Genomic DNA, 20076 nt, shown 5'->3' on the forward strand with positions numbered 1-20076 from the left:
GTTCTTTCCCATAGAAGGTGTATGGATAGACCTAACGCCTATCACAGACGTTGATTTAGCTTCTCTTTGGCACGTCTGCAAGTTCAACCCAACTAATGTGGTCCTCTTGCGCCCCCTATTGTTTGTTTTGGTTTCATTTTTAGACCAATCAGAGTCGCGTTTGCTCACAAAGTCTCAATGCACGGGAAACCTTTCCTGTTGCTGGTTGGTCGGTTGCCTTTGACCAGCCCTCTACATGAGGGTCTTGCCAAGCATCGAGGAGGGAGGGGATATTTTAATGGCCGTCCGTAGCACTACAAAATGCAAAAAGTCCGGATTATCTACCATATATAGACTGTTACAGGCACCGGTGCGTTAAGTACGTATTCCTTTGTTGATAAGCATCGCCGCGTGGACATATTCGGAATAGAGATGTCTTTGTAATGGTGTTTGTACTCTGCTTAGCGGACTTTACCCGCTTGATTTGTGTGCGAGTGGGAAATCAGGCCTAGCCGGTTGGCTAAAAAACAAGCGAACGGTTAGCCTTTCGCTGGAGTTAAAAGGTAACAGTGCATTATTACTTATTTGTAATTACGGACGATTTCTGCACCATAGTATTTCCATTCAGACCTTTACGTCAAAAGACTAAAACGTGTTTCAAACGCAAGGTTTCCGACATTTGAGGCAGCCAGGTGAGAAATGTAAACAGACTTACGTTAGCATAGTTAGCCATGTTAAGCTAATGGCTAGTGGCTAACTTTATAGTAGTTAACTTTACAAGCAGGGGCTAACTGAGCTAGAGTTAACACAGCACTTAGCTGTCCTGTCAGTATGTACCGATATGTAAAGAGTTTCTAATTGTATTAAAGTTGCTCTAAATCGTTCAAGCTTTCTGTCGTGTTGCTCACATTTACCGATGATGGTTTGGAAAGCTATACCGCTTGAGCTAGCTATGCTAACTTTGTGCGCTACCAGCCAACAGCTGAAACATAACTTAGCTGGATTAATATAAATAACATTCCCCAAACCACTCATGAAGGTTACAGCCTGTTTTTGTTTTATGTTTTTTTAAAAACCTCCTAAGTCATTCGTATTAATTTAGGTGCGCAGGTTATAATGTACTTGATGTTCTATTGGTATAGTAAATGTATTATTGTCTCTGCTGCTGTTCACAGGGAATATGTAACATAGAGAAGCCAACATGACATCCAGATTCGGCAAAACGTACAACCGCAAAGGTGGGGAGGCTAACTCGAAATTTGAGGAGGTCTTTTCCAATAAAAAGCCCACTCTGACCACCAAATGGGGGGAGACCACCTACAAGGCTCAGCTCGGGGCCAAACGGCCTTTGTTAAAACCTGACGTTTCTGAGGTCCCCAAAAGGCCCAGGCTTGAGGACAGTGATAGTGAGGAAGACCCATTTGGCTTTGACAGTGATGAAGAGTCCAAGACTGTAACCTCCCACAATGTGTCGCAGGCAAAAGTTGCTGAAGGGGAGGTGAAGAAGACCACCACAGTGCAAAGCACTGGGACAGCCACTGTTGTGACTTATGCACAGGTCTCTGCATGTTCAACAGCCACATTCACAAGTAAGTTTTCAGTTTTTCCATGCATTTTTTAACTCCTTATCCAAATTTATTCTAACCTGCTTATTTAAGTTTTACAATGATTTCTAACTATTATAGAAGCATAGTAGTTCCTGTGTGTGTGTTTTTTTTTTTTTTTTTTTGTTTTTTTTTTTTTTAAACAAACCTGCATTTATCTTCTCTTTTGTTCAAAGGCAAACAAAAAACAGAGGAGAAAGTAGGTAAAAATAACCAGCCGTGGTACAAAAGTGCATCAGAGAGCAGCCAGAAACTTGCATGGGGGACCTCTTTGTCAAGCACAGTCCTCTCTGATGATCAGAACTTCTCCCAGAGGTCCACCTCCTCCTCTCCTAATATAGACACATCTGTTAAACTGTCCACTGATGTGCCAGGTGGTAGCAGGGACTTCCAATCCTCATCTTCTTGTGATGGCTTGCTGTCAGATGAAATGAAAGGTGCAGAGGTGGAGCCTTCAGCGGAGGCCCCACCAGAGCCAGTGGACAACATTCCCCCTTCCCCATTTACCCTGAGGGCCTCAAATTGCAAAAAATACCAGCGGCCAGGCCGGCCTAACAAATCATCATCTGAATTTGCAGAAAGTAACAGCAACAAGTCCACTGATGCTGCGAGTGCCCAAGATAAGCCCAACAGTGCCCTTTCTGCTGGTGCAAGTAGTACTGCTGCCAGTGCTAAAACAGCAGCCAAGCCTGCGGGAAGGGGTGGTGGGAGGGTACGGGACTACACGGTTCTCCACCCTTCCTGCCTGTCAGTGTGCAATGTCACCATCCAGGACTCAATGGAGCGGAGCATTGACGAACTGGTCAGCCTCGCTCCCCCAGCTGACCTTGGGGAAGCAGGGCAGATGAAGAAGAAATCAGATGCACCACCACCCAAACCTACTAGGTAAGACTGGTAGTTCTGTGTCTTAAAGGCCACATTGCAGAGAGAATTCTCAAAAATGCTATATTCTGAATCTTATTTAAAGAATTGTAGCCTATCTAGCATTGCTAATTATAGGGATGGGTGACTTGAGTACATTGTCTTGTGTCATTGAAGAGTTAGTTTTCGTAGTAAACATTTTCAGGTTAAATATTTATTACCGTGTATACACAATATCATAAGGCAGCCATCATGTGGTAGGTTAGTAATTTAAATATAATAATACATGCTACCTTATATCTTACTTCATCGTGTGCTCATACACACTTTGCTTGATCTCTCACTAGTACTGGGTCTAATAAAAATGTCATTCATTCATATTCTGAGAAACAAAGTGCAGACGCTACTGAAGTTCAGCTTTAATAAAGATTTCACTGGCACTTAGATTATGCTTTCATGTATCGTATTGTTATACAGTATTGGCCAGACTTTTGTTCTGAAAGAATGTGCTTTACCTTGATGTGTCCCTGGCTTTAAAATTCAAAGTTTCGGGTCATACTTTGAAGTTTTATATGTTCTTGCGCTTTCATTTCATTGCTTTTGAGAGGCAGGTCAGATTGAATCACCAGTGGCAAGAGAGGCAGCAGGGAGTGAAGCTTTAGTTTGTTAGATTAATGTTAAATCCCCCTCTAACAAGTCAAAATGGCAGATGGTGGCAAAAATGTGTGCTCTGTTCCGCCAGAATAGTATGTCTGTGTCTGTGTCATTGTGTGTGTGATCTCATCGCATGTCAGCCATTTATATGGAATTAACTTGATAAGAATTATTTTTAAACTAAGCTATTGACATCAACTATTTGGAGAAACGTGTATTAGTGTTTGTGCTATATTGTAGAGTCTACAGTTTTTTTTACATATCTCTAAACAGTAACTTGTTTTGACAAAAAAACATTCTATTCACTCAGCTAAGTAATTTCAGGCACCCACTTTGAAATCCTATTTTCTTTTCTTTGTTTCTACAAAAGAGTTTTTTCTTTGTCCTGCTTCAGTTTCCATCTCCTTTGAAAAATCCCATAAGGCACAATACTTCAAAACAAAATAATCTAAATATAATTATTCTTCTTGTTTGTAGGTTCAGACCCACACAGACAAAGACCAAGAAGACCAAGACCGAGACCAAGCTAGAGTTCTTTGGCTTTGAGGACAAAGAGGACCAGGAGGGGGAGGAGGGTTCAGAAGCTGGCAAGAGTAGCTACAAGATCAAGTACTTTGGCTTTGATGACCTGAGTGAGAGTGACAGTGATGATGAGAGCTCCCAAGCCAAAGAAAAGAAGGCCAAGAAGGCAGCCGCAGCCTTAGCTGCTTTGAGCTCCAGCGTGGACAGCCCTCATACCAGTGACTCTCAAGATAGTCATGCTAGCAGTAATACAGGTAAAAGCAGTCCTTAAAAACAGATCTGGTGTTGGTGTAATTGGCATTTTATTGCGTGATCCAATGTAACGACATAAACTTCAAACACCTCTTTAAATTAGAAGTGCTTGGATGACCCACTTTGGTTAATATTCCACCCATTTACAAACAAAACTTTGTTTTTTTTTAATCATCAACAATCTGGTGTATCCAGCAGATGCCTTTGACTTTTCCGATGACTCAAGTCCTGGTGGCACCGAGGGCCAGAAAGCACGCTCAGGGAAGCCAAGTGACAAATCCAAGGACGTTGGCAGTGGACTGAAAAAGATTTTCAGTGGACCCAAAAAGGTATTTGATGTTTTAAAATTGGCCGTGTGTTTCTTGGCTTGCTTTCATCCAAATGTTTTCTTTGTCCTGTGCCATCCAGTGTCTTTGAATATTTGCCCATGAGACTTTTTTTTTTTTTAATTGCATAGACGATGGATAGGCACAAACCTTTTAACTACAGTCTGATCAATCTAAGTGTCTCAGTACAAGTCATCTAGCCCTTTTGATGACCTTACTCCTGACCAGGGTTTAAAGCAGGTCTGACACGTCTTGGCTTATTGATGTTTAAATGACATTTACATAACAGAATGCCCAGCTTGTCTGAAAATAGCCTGAGATAACGAGAGTGAGGAGAGCATCAGAGAAAAATAGAGCAAGTGGGCGGGTAAGAGGCTCAACTGAAAACTAAATTTATATGGTTGTCATTTTATGTAATGCAATTCTGTGATTCAGCAGTGATGCAGGTTAGAACTACAGTCGGCGACTTAAGGCATTGAACTGTGATGCCCAGGGAATAACTTTTGACAGCAGTCTCATTTGAATCCCATAAATGTGCGTTCAGTAGCACGCACCCATAGTGGGTTTCCACTTTGAAGGGGATTTGGATATTACCTCTTCATCAGGCACATATTTTTCTCATAACTCTGCTGTGATTTGTAATGCTGTGCTGTTTTGTGTAATGCCCACATTTGCTCTCTTTATCTAGATCATGTTTTGAAGTGGCTTTGGGTTATTTGTAGTCTGTCTTACTAATTCTGTGTATTTATTCTTTCTACATCCTCAGCAAAACTTCCTACATTGTCTTTGTACGATATAATTGAGTTTCACAATCTGTCATTTTCAGGAAATGTTTTGTGCTGCTTGGGGACTGTTGTGTTCTACACTGAGGCTGCTGTTGTCTTAGTTTATCAACATGAATTCAGCATGCAGTGTTTATGGGTTCAGTTCTGCTAATTTACAGCTGGAACTTGGTATTCTTTAGAGAATTAAATATTGGCATATAGGTTGTTGTTGTTGTAATTTTTTTTATTTATTTTTTTTAAACTGTCGTCACTGAAATGCGCCAATCTGAAAGCACCATCAGTATTTTCTTATACTAGCAGTTAGTGATCACTAAATATGTGTATCCGTTTAGTTAACTGACTAATTTTTAAGTTCTTGCTGTGTTTCAGTCTCCCGCTAAAGCTGTGTACAATGCTCGCCACTGGAACCAGCCCGAACCTGAAGAAATGCCTGTGCCTCCACTCTCACGATCACTGACTGCTCCGGTAAGATACTGTATTTTGCCTGTAGACTGTTGGTAAAAGATGGACAGAATGTGGCATCATCTATTAGCTTCTTAAACCTGCATTTTGAAGCCATAATATTTATGTTTTAGCTGCTGGTATGTTGACTTTGTTGATGTAGAGACCATATTTAGGCCAGTTGGTGGGGTGCTAAATCATCAGCTGATCCTAGCAATGCACAAACACAGGTATCTGCTTATTAACAGAATTATAATACTTGAATTTCAGTCACTGAAACTGAATCACAAACTTCTCGGACGGCCTGTGCCACCTGGCAAACCATATTACTTATCAGATAAGTACATTAAAATGCTTCAAAAGTTCAATCTAGTCCAGTCGAGTACTGGAGGTAAAGTATTGCACAAAATCCACTGTAGCTAATGTTAACATGCCTTTCAGTTAGAGTGATTACATGTCTAGTTTTAAGCTATAATAAAATGTCAATGTGAGCTATAAAAAATCTGATGTTATGGGGGAGGAAGTTGGCTATGTAGACTAAATCTGTTCTTTGTACCAGGTGTTCTTTTCATGGCTGAAACTAGGCATTTTAAAATACCACAAGTCAATCACACATTGATTAATTTTGGAGCCAAACTCAAATTGCTATAAGAGAAGCCACAGGTTTTTTTTTGCCTTGTCTTAATATTTCAGCAAGGTTACTGCTTGGTTTGGCCTTTATTGTGTTTTCAGTGTAGTCATTGTGAGCCAGCTTGTCAGGAACTGGAATAAAAATGTAAATCTGTCATTGTGAGTAAAGAGTGTATTTGTATGTTTAAAGTTCTCATTAGGAATGTATACATTCATTTTGCACAGAGAAGGTAAACACTATTACTGGGTTATTATGTAAAGCAAATGCTATTAACTAGTGCCATTTATTTGTGTTTGTTTTCTTAATGTCCACATATTAGGATACTGCTTACTGGTCTCTTAGTAGTCAACAATTTCTGTATTAATTGCTCTAATTAGTCTTGCTGTTCATGTGAAATTACTTTTCCAGGCAAGTGAAGTTTGCTTGTATGTTTTGTATTGAATTACCCCAATGGAAATGATGTTTGTTTAGAGACTAGCTAATCAGAGTCTGGCGACTGGGATTTAAAAGTTATTGTTAACTTTGCACTACCTCGTCTGACATCTGTTAACAGCACTTATTAAAGACTTGTGTGGTTAACAGACTGTTCAGCTGTGGTAAATCTTGTGGACATGTCATTAAACAGATTTTGTTGCTTTGGTATGAGCCCCGTTTCTCAGCTTCTTTTTTGTCCTTAGGCTATTTTATCGAGCAGCAGCAAGGACAGCAACTCCCATAAAGATGACGGCTTGTTCAAAGCTCCTCCACCGCCACCCAAAGTCATTAAGTCAGAGACCATCCCCACACGACTCAACCAGGATATTGTCACAGCACTCAAATGCAGAAAAGAAGACAAGGAGGTGAGTCCAGGTTACACAGATTTGCTGAGTAACAGCAGTTGTTAGATAAATCTTTCTGATCAGTTTTTACTTCACATTTTGTTTGCTTGCCAGTATGAATTACCCTTTTTTTTCTTCCTCTTTAAACACTCAGCCAGTGAAGGGATGGCATTCATTTGATGTGTGCCAGTGCTACTCCCATACAGCTTGTGTCATTTACAGATGGGCCTTCTGGCCCCAGATCAGGCTGTTAGCCACAGATCCCCTGAGGTTAAATGGCTTCAGCTACACTAAGCTGTCACCACACACTGATTCTGTTATAAACCCAGGTCCTCCATCCTGTGTCGTGCTGAGCCCACTCACAGTGTGACTGCTGATATAGATATACATACAGTGTCAACTGCTGATCATACTGACCCGAAGCTTTTGCTGGCTGTGAAACCAATAGAGGAATTTAGTAATGTGAGCAATTTGCTGTGTGTGTGTGAGCAATTTGAGGGTCTGGACAGATGCAGCGCTTCTCAATTAGCTACAATTAACCCCATTTCCCTTCTACCAGCTGTATACCGTGGTGCAGCATGTGAAACACTTCAACGATGTGGTGGAGTTTGGAGAGAATCAAGAGTTCACAGATGACTTTGAGTACTTGGAGACGGGGCTCAAGAGTAGTCAGCCGCTCAACACAAGATGCCTTAGGTAAGTTTAATAACCAGCTGGGAATTCTTTTCTTGTTGTGTTGTAGAGGAACATTTATATGTGACTTGCTAAATGTTACTTAGTTTACCAAGTTCAGTGAATGGTACAAGCATATGCCAGTTAATATTTCATAAAAGTACCTAAAACCAAAATTCATAAAGTAAGTTATTATTCTTGCAACAAAGTAGTAGGAGGTAGAAAACGCAGAGTTAATACTTTGAAAACAAGCACAGATGATCAATTTTAATTGAATTGCACTCCAGCCCAGAGACTTCATGTGTAGCTAAAGTTCTCAATCATTTCTGCTCTCTTTGCATTTGCTCGCCTCCCTTCCACCGTTGTGCCTCATCCTGTTAATCACATTTTACTTCCAATTGTGATTTTTCACTTACAGCATTTATGAATTAAAAAAAAAACCAACTAAAAAAATATCCAAGATTAAACTAATATTGTTCTGCATTCATTTTCACAGCATTGCTCTCTCATTGAAACCATGAAAAAATAGTTATTGATCATGTGTCACTGATTAACCAAATGTGATAACAAAATCACATTTCTTATCCAATGTTTTCATAGGATTTAAGTGATTTTATTCATAATTCAAACTAGAAATGCAGTACCGGTAGTTATTGTGTGGCCATACAGCACACCCAATCCTATATTTACATTATGTCTGGGCTAATATATGTAAAACATTAGCCCTTCTGAAGGTGTCTCACACCTGGGACACCAACAGATTTTCACTGTATGTTTACAAAGTCGTACTTCAAACTGGTCAAGTAATGACTGAAGAGCTTCAAATAACTGTCATAATGAGTTGAAATGATGATCATAGATGATGATGATGCTGATAATAAAATTATAATTAAATATAATAATAAACTAAATTAGTTTTACATTGTATTTTTTTTAGTCCTATAGTCTTTTTTGTATTTATTTGTTTTTACTTATTGCTACCTATTGAATAAATTGGACATTTTTTATTTGTGATATATGAACTTACAGAATTAGAAAGGTGATGTTTAAGTCAACACTGACATTTCCTTACACATAAAAGAATAATTCCCAGTTTCTTTCTCACACTGAGAAAAACAGCTTAATAATTTAATGCTTGCATTGGATCCATACTGTGCATCAGCAGAAAGCCAAAGTCAGGCTGTTGTTGTTTTATACCATTAGAACGTTGGATTGATGCATAGCATTGTCAACATTGAGGCCTTAGTCTTTAAATCTTTCGCTATATTTCTTTTGTTTGCCATTTGTGACATTTTAATTTAAAAGTAGGCTGGTTTCATTGTCATAAATCTATCTTTAACATTCCCTCTATTCTCCACTTTCCTCCCTCATTTCTCTAGTATAATCAGCCTGGCCACACGGTGTGCCATGCCCAGTTTCAGGATGCACCTGAGGGCAAGAGGAAAAGTCGCACAGGTCTTCAAAATGCTCAGCGATGCTCCACAACACCCGGTCAGTGAAAGTTTTGTTTTTAATTAATTATTTTTTTGCCACCTCCTGCTAGAATCTCCTTCTATCATCTCCCTTGAAGTTTTGACAGATGGTAATACAACTTTTGAATAACTGGTGCTTTCACAATTTATTTTGTGACATGAACCATTACTTTTCCATCTAAGATGAAGTGTCGAATCACGAGCCCTGTTTCTTAGGTATTAAATTATCCAAATGCAAGAAGAGTGCAGGGAGACCTCAGTAGTTATTCAAATGACATCCCAGGGTTAGACGTATAAATAGGTTTGTGATTTTATTTTTCGCTCAACAAGTGGGTTTTCTGTTTTTAATATAGTGTCTTAAAACACGTTAGTCTTTCCTTTAAATAAGCCAAGATGTTGTGGTGGGTATTATGTTTTTATGATATGGCAGTATTTTTGACCGGATGGACCTTTTTTGATGTCAGTTTGTTTTAATCTTTATTTTATTTTATTTTTTTGTGTATTTTCTGTTTTTCTCTTGGTGCTGTTTTTAACATATTCTTTGTGTTCTGGTTGTAATCCTTGACTGAATAGCACTGTGAATCAACTCCTGTTGTTTTTTATATATATCTAAATATAAATTTTGTAATTTTGAGAACTGTGTAGTGAAAGTGACACACAATAAGATTTTTCTTACTGATCCAGAGCTTTCTCCATATGATCTACACTGCCTGCACCCCTTTGTAAAACCTGATCTGTCATTTTATCAGAACCTCGCTCTGTGCACGGCTGCACTGATGTACATTTTGAGCCGGGATCGTCTTAACATGGATCTGGACAGGGCATGTCTGGAGCTAATGATCAAGCTGCTGGAACTAGACCAGGACTACTCGGGTCACCAGGATCAGCTCACAGCAAAGGAGGTGGCAAAGGTCAAAGAGAAGATCAGGAAACTGTGTGAGACTGTGCACAACAAGCACCTTGACTTAGAAAACATCACGGTAGGTTGTCCATCAATAAAGAAATCATCATAACAAAAATCTGGTGAATCTTGGATTTAACCAGTAACCACAGTCTCTTGTTCATATATTTATTGAATAAGCAACACTACGTACATTTTTAAACTGCTTTAATGGAAAGGTTTTTCATAAAAATATAATATGTCAGTCTGAGCTGTTTGTATACACCCCCTTGTTCGTGCCCTGGTTGATGAAAATAAATGCAACTTTAAAAATGACTGCATGCAAATACACTAATCTTACTGCAGCTCAGCTGTCAGTTTTGACCTGTCACAACTGATCGACAATATTTCAGTCAGAAAATTTGCTTATTTGATAACATGACAGCGTTAATATTACATATGCTTTACTACCTAGTAATGTTTTCTTGGTGAACTGGTTTATATTTCTTCTTATCAAGCTTAATTAGGGGGAAAAATGTGTATTTTAGTGTAGATGACTTTTACAATAGTGGGTTTGTAATACAAGCATGCATAAAATTCCAGTGATGTTTTTTTTAAACATGCTTCTGTCCTCTGTCCCTGCAGACAGGCCACCTTGCCATGGAGACACTTCTGTCGTTAACCTCCAAGAGAGCTGGTGATTGGTTCAAAGAGGAGCTCCGGCTACTGGGAGGCCTAGACCATATTGTTGACAAAGGTGGGTGTTGGATACTAATGTGCTCAAACCCATGCTGTACAGTGCATATGTGTATACCTATGCAAAGATTTTGTTTGTAACGGTTTGTAATTGCCACGTGCCGTGTGTGTTGCATTGCCACAGTGAAAGAGTGTGTTGACAACCTGAGCCAAGAGGATGACAAGGAGAACCTTGTAGCATCGTTATGGGGGGCTGAGAGGTGTCTGAGAGTGCTTGAAAGTGTAAGTACAGTTCTGTCAAGTTGGGTTCTCTCTTGCACCAAAGTCACACTAGAGTGAGCCTCAAGGACAACAGTAATTGAGTACTAAGCTGTGAATTGGCTGGTGACTTTTGTTACCCGATTAAATGCCTCTGCTTAACCCTTTAAGACCTACCATAGAACCAAGTCTGCCAGAGCTTATATTATATTTTTACATGCTGTAGTGCCATTTTTGGGAGCATTTCAAGTTGCTATACATCAATACAACCATTATAGCCCAAATTTTAATAATATGTATGCATTAGGTGCATAGTAATTACATAAATTGCCAAAAAGTGCAATAAACTACAAAAAAATTGAAAATCGTTTTTGTTTTTTTAACATATATTTCTAGTTAGAGAAATTTAAGAGGCTTATCCCTCAAAACTGAAATACAAAAAAGTTGCACAAAATAGTTTCCCACCACAGGAAATTTATTTTGAGTGTCTTCATAGTTTTATTTTTGAAATACACCAATTTTTATATACTACAGGAAAAACGAAAATAAATATTATAGTGCAAATTTGCAAAAAAACAGCATGTGCATCAAAATAAACTATTTCCAGCAGTGCAATATGAGTCCTAAGCATCCCAGAAACGACACAGTAAGTCATAAAGTCAAAGATAACTTTTAAAAACACCAGTACAGGCTCATGAGGCCCTGATGGTAAAAAACTACATTTCCGCGAAAATGACGTCACTTCCGGTTTCGGGCAGGTCATGGCGGACATGCGAAAGTTCGGGCTGACGTCTATTCCAACCTAGGAAGTGTTATGAACAGCTGATCGGATCGGCAAAGCGTGTTTCTGGAATATTATGTTTTTGTTGCTGCAAGCGCTTTTTATGCAGTTTTTGCAAAGCTATATGTGGAAGGAAACTGTGACCTAGAACAAGCTGATGGCATGAGATGTAAGTACAACTTCTCCGGTTTCATATGCAAAAAAAATTATTGCGCTAGCTCACGTGGTTGCAGAGCTACCGAGATTTAAAAATAGTTACGCAAAACAGAGCGTGCCCGCTCCGACCGGTTTTAAAGGGATAAAGCACTGAATGTGTCTTTATCAGCTATATCTTAAAATGCCATTCAGCTTTCCGAGCTAAACATAAAAGGTCTCCTTTAATTTTGTGTTTCTTGTCTTGTTTTCAAGGTTCTTGGTGTACTCTTTCCCTCTATTGATTTCATTTCTCTTTCATCTCCTGCCAACAGGTGACAGTGCAGAACCCTGAAAATCAGAGTTACTTGATTGCCTACAAAGACTCTCAGCTTATTGTCTCCTCTGCCAGGTGAGCACCAACTACTGCTTACAGCTATTATTGACTGTCTACAGACATATAGGGACGCACTGGCTATCATGACGACAGGTCCTTTTCACTTTGTCTCTTTTACTTTTTGTAAACTCATTGTACTCATCAGATTATAGATTTACCTTGGGGCAATTCTAAAGCTTCTCATGCCCATCAAAAACAACATTAGGGCAAGTAAAAATAATCCTAGGATAATAGATTTGGAAAACTACACTGATAACCAGGTCTGTGGTTTCGAAAATTGATAGCAAAAGTTGGATTTTAGTTTTAACCATGGATTCTTCTTAGTTTGTATTCATGAACACAGTATATCGAAGATCTACTGTGCTCAAGCTCCTTGCACTTTCTGCATTTAGGATTATATTTCCACTCTGCACTTTTTGGATTTCTTTATTTCTGTTATTCCACTTTTTACTTTCTGTCAACAATATCTTGTCTTACTTTTATCAGAGCTTTGCGATACTGTGAGGATATGATCCAGCGGTACAGCAGGGCATTAAACAACACCTCTCTGTCTTCATCGGGTGCTGCACTGCCTCACTGCAGCTTCACAAATGTGGGAAAGGCAGTGGAGGACTGTATGAGGGCTGTTATTGGAGTGCTGCTCAACCTTACCCATGACAATGGTATTCTTATTTATAACTTTAAAGAAAAATTTTATTAATTATAATTTCCATGTTCTTTCCTTATACTATTTATGGAAAATTGCAAAAACTCAATTTAGTTTTTTGTTTGGATTGTAGGTCTATAAATATACAAAGCTGAAATGGCTCATTGTGTACTTATGTACAAAATGAATATATTCGTGTTAATGTGGTCAGCTAGAATTCAGTTGTATCTTGTATGATTATAGTCTGTACCGTGAGCTATAATATTCAGGTGCTTAGCAGGGAATCATGTTGACATGTGTGAGCAGAGGTTAATAACAAGGTTATTTTTGTCTGCAGAGTGGGGAAGCACTAAGACGGGTGAACAGGATCAGCTAATAGTGACTGCTCTAAATTGCGTCCTTCAAGTCCCACGCTACATCCCCCAGGAGCAGCGCTTTGACGTGCGTGTGCTGGTAAGGTTCTCTTCAACAACAGAAAACATCTTCGCAACGGTGCAGTTGCTGACACGATGTTTGGTAAGTTTATGTATGTATGCGAATGTCTCATTTGTGTATTCTGTGGTGTATACCAGGGTCTGGGTCTACTAATTAACCTTGTGGAGTACAGCTCCAGAAACCGCCACTGTCTGGTGGACATGGAGTACAATGTCGACAACACCTGTCTGGAAGACAGCCTCATGCAGCCTGCTGACCCAACGCAATCTGACACATCGGCAGAGTCAGCTGAGACTCAGGCAGACACGGCTGACGAGCCCAAGTCCTGCGGTGCTTTGGCTGCCCTGGTGAAGGTAGGAACTGTGCCAGAACTCATACATCAATATTTTAGCAGTCACTGGAAGTGGCTCTCTTTTGTCTTTTTGTTTAAAAAAACAAACAAACAAAAAACCCCACAAAAAATAGTTTAATGTAGTTTAAAGAGTTGATTACCTCTTTAGTATTCATAATTTGAGCAGAAACAAAGTGATGGAGTGTTGTGTTGAAATCTTTTTTGTTTTGTTTCAGTCTATGTTATGAACACGTGAACCACTCATTTACCTGGTAAAACATCTTTGTCAGGAGTGTTAAACATCTCTTCACTGCTTTAAATGCACACCTCTATATTTGCTCACAGTATTAAGTAGTAAGCAAGTGTAAGTAAATGCTTGCTTGTTTGTGGATTAAAATTTCCAAATTAGGTTTTTATTTAGGTTTTTCTTTTTTAATCAGTGTCACTTCAGACAGAGTTCTTGCAGATTTTCAAAAAGTCTAGAAACTTTTAAAGAAAAAATTGGCAATTAACCTCAAAATTACTTTTCATGCCAAGTATTACAGGCTAGTTTCACAGTATTTGCCATGCCTATTTGTGTTCTGACTTTGCCAAGATGAAATACCTTTGCTGTCAAGCTAAACTGCCACTCTTTTATTCCCTTTGAATTATGAAAAATTTGCTGTGTTACTTGGCTCCTGTTTTTTGGCTTGTGTTTGGAGTTCACATCTGTTTATTTCCCCTGGAATCCTAGCTCTTCCTTGAGAGGGAGCGTGCTGCCATCCTGGCTGAGGCTAAGACTGACGACCTCATCAGTGAGGCCCCCAAACCGGCACTAGACCAAAGCGGAGAGTGGCAAGAGACATCAGGAGAGATCCAGTGGGTGGCATCCGAAACAAACGACAGCCAACCTGAGAAGAAAGAGGAGGAGGATGAAGAGTTGGACCTAAATAAAGGTAGATATTTCGGGGTTGTGAAAGTGGGGTTTGTGCATTTAAGAGGAGCTGTTTGTAGCTGTGAGTAAAATTCCGATCCAAATAAATGCTGACTCAATTTAAGCGTGAGTTAATAATGTCTGGAATAAGAATGAAGATACCAGTAACTGTAAAGCTTTGAAAAATATCCCTATTAAGAATTCAGTAACTGAATCTCTAATAGGGATATTAAGGGAAACCGCACTTGTCTTAAAACGAATTTATCCAACATTGCTTAGTTCTGGCTTCTCAAATGACATTCTTGCTGATATTTCACACACCAAATGATGGAGAAAAAAAAGGGATTTATCCATAACAGAAATAATTTCATTTATTTTTCTTTGAGACGGTATTTCCAGTTTTTTTTTTTTTTTTTTTTTTTTTTTTTTTTTTTTTTTTTTTTTTTTTTAAACTCATAAATTCCCGTTGTTTAAAGTACCGTGGGTTAGGAATGATGTAAATACTGCAAAAAAAGATTTAATGTTTACAAGAAAGCATTCCAAGAATCTTTATCCGGAGGATAAAGGATAAAGATGGTGGAGGCGGAGGATAAAGATGATAAAATTTCCAACAGCAGTAAGAAGGGGGAGTTTCACTGACTACATGGCCAGGTCGCATCCCTATTGACATGTGTGGGTGTGCCGAGTGGGGTTTTCCCCACCCAGCACACCCACATCCTCCCAATATTTTAAAAATATGTCGTTGATTATTCTCCGTCTCCGTCTTTGGTCGAATTTTATCTCGCTGCATCACTTTTTTTTTTTTTTTCCAATATTTTGTTAAAGAAAAGAAAATTGACAGGGTGTTTTTGTTTTCTTATCTGCAAGACTATTAAAACCACAGATCAAAGTGCTGTCTTCACCTTCCTTGCAGTCAACTAGAAGTTAAGCTTGTTTATAAAAGCCTGAATATAACACATAATTTTCAAATTGCTTGCTCTTAGTTTTTATTTATTTATGCCATTTAAAAAAAACAAAACAATGATTTTTATTGAAAATAACATGGGAACCCTGTAAGTACAGCTGGGGGGGATTGTTACAACACTAAAACACTGCAAGTCTCCACCATACTTTCTCTGGTCATTGAGTGATGTTGTGCCACTTTGTCATGCAAGATCATCAGCTCTTGTTGTTTTGCCTTCAATGTTCTTCTCAGAAGGCTTTGATGTAGAGTGCTGCCACGATTTTTGGCAAATTGACTTCTACACTTTAATCTGTTTAGCTTTAGCCTTGATGCTTTTCTCAGCTGCGTCGTTAGTCTCTGCCACAGCGCATGCTTTGCATCATAACAGGCTTTGCTAATGAATAATGAAACCTGTGTCCAGCTATTGTTACAGTTGATTAGTTTTTGCAGCTCCATTGAAGTTTAGGTTGAGAAATACAAACCTTTGTTCTTTAGTATTTGCTAGTCCTTTGAATGTGACCTCCATGAGCACTGTAAAACAGGAATTAATGTTACTGTTGTGAACATCATAGACTCATTGTTTTTAATGCTGTATAGAAGTGTTGTGTGAGCTGATCAGTGAATTACAGCTAAATATATATTGGGAAACCTTGTCTTTCTCCTTTGTGCTTACTACAGCTCTGCAGCATGCAGGCAAGCATATGGAGGACAGCATTGTTGCTTCATACACAGCCCTGCTGCTGGGCTGCCTCTGTCAGGGCAGCCAGGTAAGAACCGGTGCAGATGTATACAGTTTTTGTCCAGATCTTTAAAAAGAAAAATATGTGTTGTTGCTCACTTCCTTTTTTTTGCCATTCTTAGATTAATGTGACTACTGTGAGAGAAAATCTACCTAAAGGAGATTTCTCCATCATGACAGAAATGCTGAAGAAGTTCTTGAGTTTCATGAACCTCACTGTGAGTGTGACGATCCAGATCACCCCTCTGTTATCAGTGTTACGTGATGATGCATGTTGAGATTGACAAAGTTTAAGATTTTCTACAGTTATGCAAATACATGATGAATATCAGAATTATACGGGCTCAACATATCAGTGTTTTTCTTAAAAAAACAAACAAAAAAATGCTTATATTTCAGTGACAGTGTAGTGAAAATACTGACACTGAAGGTCTCCTCCCCCCCCCCCCCCTTCGCCCTCCTAACGCCTCTGAGTGTTGATGCAATCCTTGGCTTCAGGCAAATTAAACTGAAGATACAAAAAGCCGTTTAATTGGACCCATTGAGCAAAAGCACATTTTTGTGCAGTGAAGTGGCTTGGATGAAATAAACATTCTTGAGGCCCAGTAATTCTGTACAATACCACATTTTCTCTTTTAGTTTCAAATAATTGCAGTTTTTCTATAGCTCAGTTCAGCTCCTTTCAGAACCCCCTAGAAAGTGAGTGAAATGCTTAGCCTTTATTTCTGTTTATTAATGAAAAGACTTAGGAATTCAAAACATTTGAAAGATGAATAAATGAAAGCCTTTCTGATTGTTGCTCATCTTCCAAAAACTAAAAAATAAAAAGCTTATAGTAGCACTTGGCTTTTATGAAATACTACTTATTTATAATACTAAATGTATTCAACAGATTATTAACAATTCAATATTTTTATGTCCAAGAGGCATAATTGAAATGATATAAATTTACAAAACATAATTTTCAAATAATTCAAGGATTCCTGTGATGCTAGCACCACCACACCACAGATGTGTTTTGCAGCAGCTTTGATTGTGACACATCCTGTCAGAGCTGAAGATTGGAACCATCTGTTTCATAAACATCCCCTTTGAACAGAAGCATCCTGTTATCATCAGCGTTTGCATCGAGACCTCACAAGTAAAGTTGTTGGCATCCTCACACACTTGTTTTTATTTTTCCTGTTCTGTCTCCACACAGTGTGCAATGGGCACCACAGGACAGAAGTCCATCTCACGGGTCATCGACTACCTGGAGCACTGTTAACAGACAGCAAACTATGGAGCTCTTACTCCGACTGCACATTAAACGGTTTCCAGGTTACTCTTGTTCTCCACTACCCATTAGAAGCCACAAGGGGCCATTGGAGTCTTAGCAGCATTCTCTTGACTTCACCTGATCAGCAGATGTTGCGATCACTCTAAACTCTGAGGAAAAAAGGCATACACTGACATGTGCGTAAACACACGCACACAGATATACACAAGTTTCACTCCCTGTCTGGAGCACAACCCGAACCAAAGCCCTGCTAGCTGACAGACATGCAGACAACTTCAGTTCCACTCGGCTAACAGCCCATTTAGAGTCAGATCCAGATTCATCCTCAGGTGAGAATCGGGCAGACGCGAGGCTACATCCCCGTAATCCGTGGAATGTTAAACGAAGCAGACGTCTTCACGCATCGTCCCGAGATGTGTGACGGTAGCAGGCCACTGAGGAAGAGTCTCCCATTTGCTGCCGGGTCTTGATTTCTGGCTGCTTAGCTGGAGTGTGAACCACTGAATCAAATTTTATGGATCATTACATTTTCTTCTGTGCGTGTCCACGTCCAAGCCAAGGGTGAAATCATAGATTAGCATGAAATCATTTTCACAGACGTTTGAATGAAGTATCTGTACGTAAAACCTGTATGGAATGATTTTGAATGCTAAATCCCATTGACTTACACGTTTGCAATTGGCTTGAATGTTTAAGGGAAATAGAATTTCTAGCTTATTTTCTAAGCTTTTTATTTTGTGCCCAGTAATTTTTGGGAGCTTGATTTTTGTAGGCTTTGGCTCATTATATTTTTAGATTTTTCTTTTTGCCTTGAGGGCATTTCTCTACCAAAATTATGAGTTACTGTTAAAGAAATCTGGACTGTGTGACATACTGACTTTTAATAGGATGTCCGTTATTTGACTGGTGACAGCACTTGGAAAATTATGAGCTTTTCTGAAAGTTAAAATTCTTCTCAGCCATTGTCTGTTTGCTCACATTTTAGTTTGTTTAGATTATTTAAAGTTCATTTAATTCAGCCGTGTGTAATTAGAGTATGCATTTAAAATCACTGGTATAACGTGATGGATTACTCAAAGTTATGATTGTTGTGCTTCCTTTATGTTTGTAATGAAGTTATTTTTAATGTATTTAATTTAATGCGTTCTCCTCTTGTGTAAAATGCAAAGCCTACGTAGTGAGATCCCAGTTGTGTCCAACGATGGCTCATTATAATCCACCCCTTGTGATACAGCTGTGTGGCTGGACACAGCACATCTATGTATGGCTAAATTTTTGCTTAAATTGTAGTTTTTAAACATCAATCACTAAAATATTATGCACATGTTGGTCAACATAAGTGGGATGGGGTTAGGGGAGTCTAATATTTCCCTGTGTCCAGCCACATGCAGCTTCATGTTTTTGCTCATGATATGTTTGCATTGGATAACATGCATTAAGCTCCCATTTATTTATTCTATATTGGTGTCATTTAACCCTTCATGATGATGTTGATAACGCACTTGATCCTTGGAAAAGCCTCTGTCTTGTACTGCTCACATGTACGATCACTGATTTGAATGACAGCCATACCTGTATAAACGTTAGTTTTATCTGGTTTGTAGGGCTGCAGTGAACATAACTGCAGCTGCATTTTACTGTTAATTACTTTGGAAGAAAAAAAATTCTGGTCTGAATGTAAATACTCCTGTACATACCAGTTAATGGACATTTCAGATGCTTAGACTACTTTTTTCCCCTGAAGCTGATATTTTTATTTTATACAATATTTCTGAGTTGTTTTAAAAACAAAAATTACAGGAAGAGGAAAAAATGTTTGTACCCCTTTCAAGGACATTGTCTTTGGTTACATGTAAATAGTTGTATCTCAAAAAGGAAAAAAAAAAGTTGCTACTTTCAGTACACTCCCTATGTGGTTTCTTCCTTCGATTGTTTTCTTTCATTCTGGGCAAGTTAAAAAATTTTATGTATTCAGAGCTACAGGAGGTGACCACTTTACTAAACACAAGTGGTGTTTAGCTTCCTTTTTGTATTCATGTATGTGTAGCAGCTGCTGAATGCTTAACTTTGTATCCCAGCTTGTGCCTGTGCTGTGTGCGCGTGGATGTGCAAAACCCCCTGGATCTCTCTCATCCCTGACAAACTGGCTGGGATAGAGTGAGAGTCCAAAGCATGGTCACTATACTTAACAGCACTCAGCGGTGACAGTTTGTGAACGCGGCCCCTCAGCTTGACTGACTGCTGCATAATGGAAACAAAAGATTCTTGTTGCAGTTGCTAGCCAAGAGTCAAACTTACAAATAGCTTGGGGAACGAGGGGAATGTAGTGATATACTATCTGACAACACTGATTTCATACAGGCGACAGCTGTGTCAACCACTATTCAACAAACGCTGCCTCGAAATGTGAAGCGTCAGGAATTGTCAAGACAGGGAAACATGTTGAGTAAACATTGCACAGATAACATGTAATTATGTCTTTATGTTTTGTTGCCCAACATGCAAATACATGATTAGACGCAGGCAGAAGAGCAGATTGAAATTCTAAAACGCATGAATGGCGATAACGGGCACCTCTGCCTTTCATCCGCCTGCTGTACATTATAGCTTTCATGGCAGTTTCTCAGTA

General features: G+C 39.0%; 1 protein-coding gene across 6 annotated transcripts; it reads left to right on the forward strand.

Annotated features, from left to right (window-relative positions):
• Positions 1–200: 200 nt before the first annotated feature.
• wapla (WAPL cohesin release factor a) lies at positions 201–19351 on the forward strand. Of its 6 annotated transcripts, XM_013271857.3 has the most exons (21): positions 201–358; positions 445–542; positions 1155–1568; positions 1760–2468; positions 3576–3874; positions 4068–4201; positions 5353–5448; positions 6733–6894; positions 7433–7569; positions 8925–9036; positions 9767–9997; positions 10543–10654; positions 10778–10875; positions 12100–12176; positions 12648–12823; positions 13145–13260; positions 13380–13595; positions 14307–14508; positions 16108–16196; positions 16291–16386; positions 17370–19351. In XM_013271857.3, the coding sequence occupies exons 3-21, from the start codon at positions 1181–1183 to the stop codon at positions 17433–17435; spliced, it is 3516 nt and encodes a 1171-aa protein (XP_013127311.1). In that variant the 5' UTR covers positions 201–358; positions 445–542; positions 1155–1180; the 3' UTR covers positions 17436–19351. The 6 variants fall into 6 exon arrangements, with proteins under 6 accessions (XP_013127311.1, XP_005474353.1, XP_005474356.1 ...); XM_005474296.4 differs by having other exon boundaries at positions 201–542; XM_005474299.4 differs by having other exon boundaries at positions 201–542; positions 4071–4201.
• Positions 19352–20076: the final 725 nt, after the last annotated feature.

This window comes from Oreochromis niloticus, linkage group LG13 (genome assembly GCF_001858045.2).
Source record: "Oreochromis niloticus isolate F11D_XX linkage group LG13, O_niloticus_UMD_NMBU, whole genome shotgun sequence".
In the NCBI taxonomy this organism is placed as follows: Eukaryota; Metazoa; Chordata; class Actinopteri; order Cichliformes; family Cichlidae; genus Oreochromis; species Oreochromis niloticus.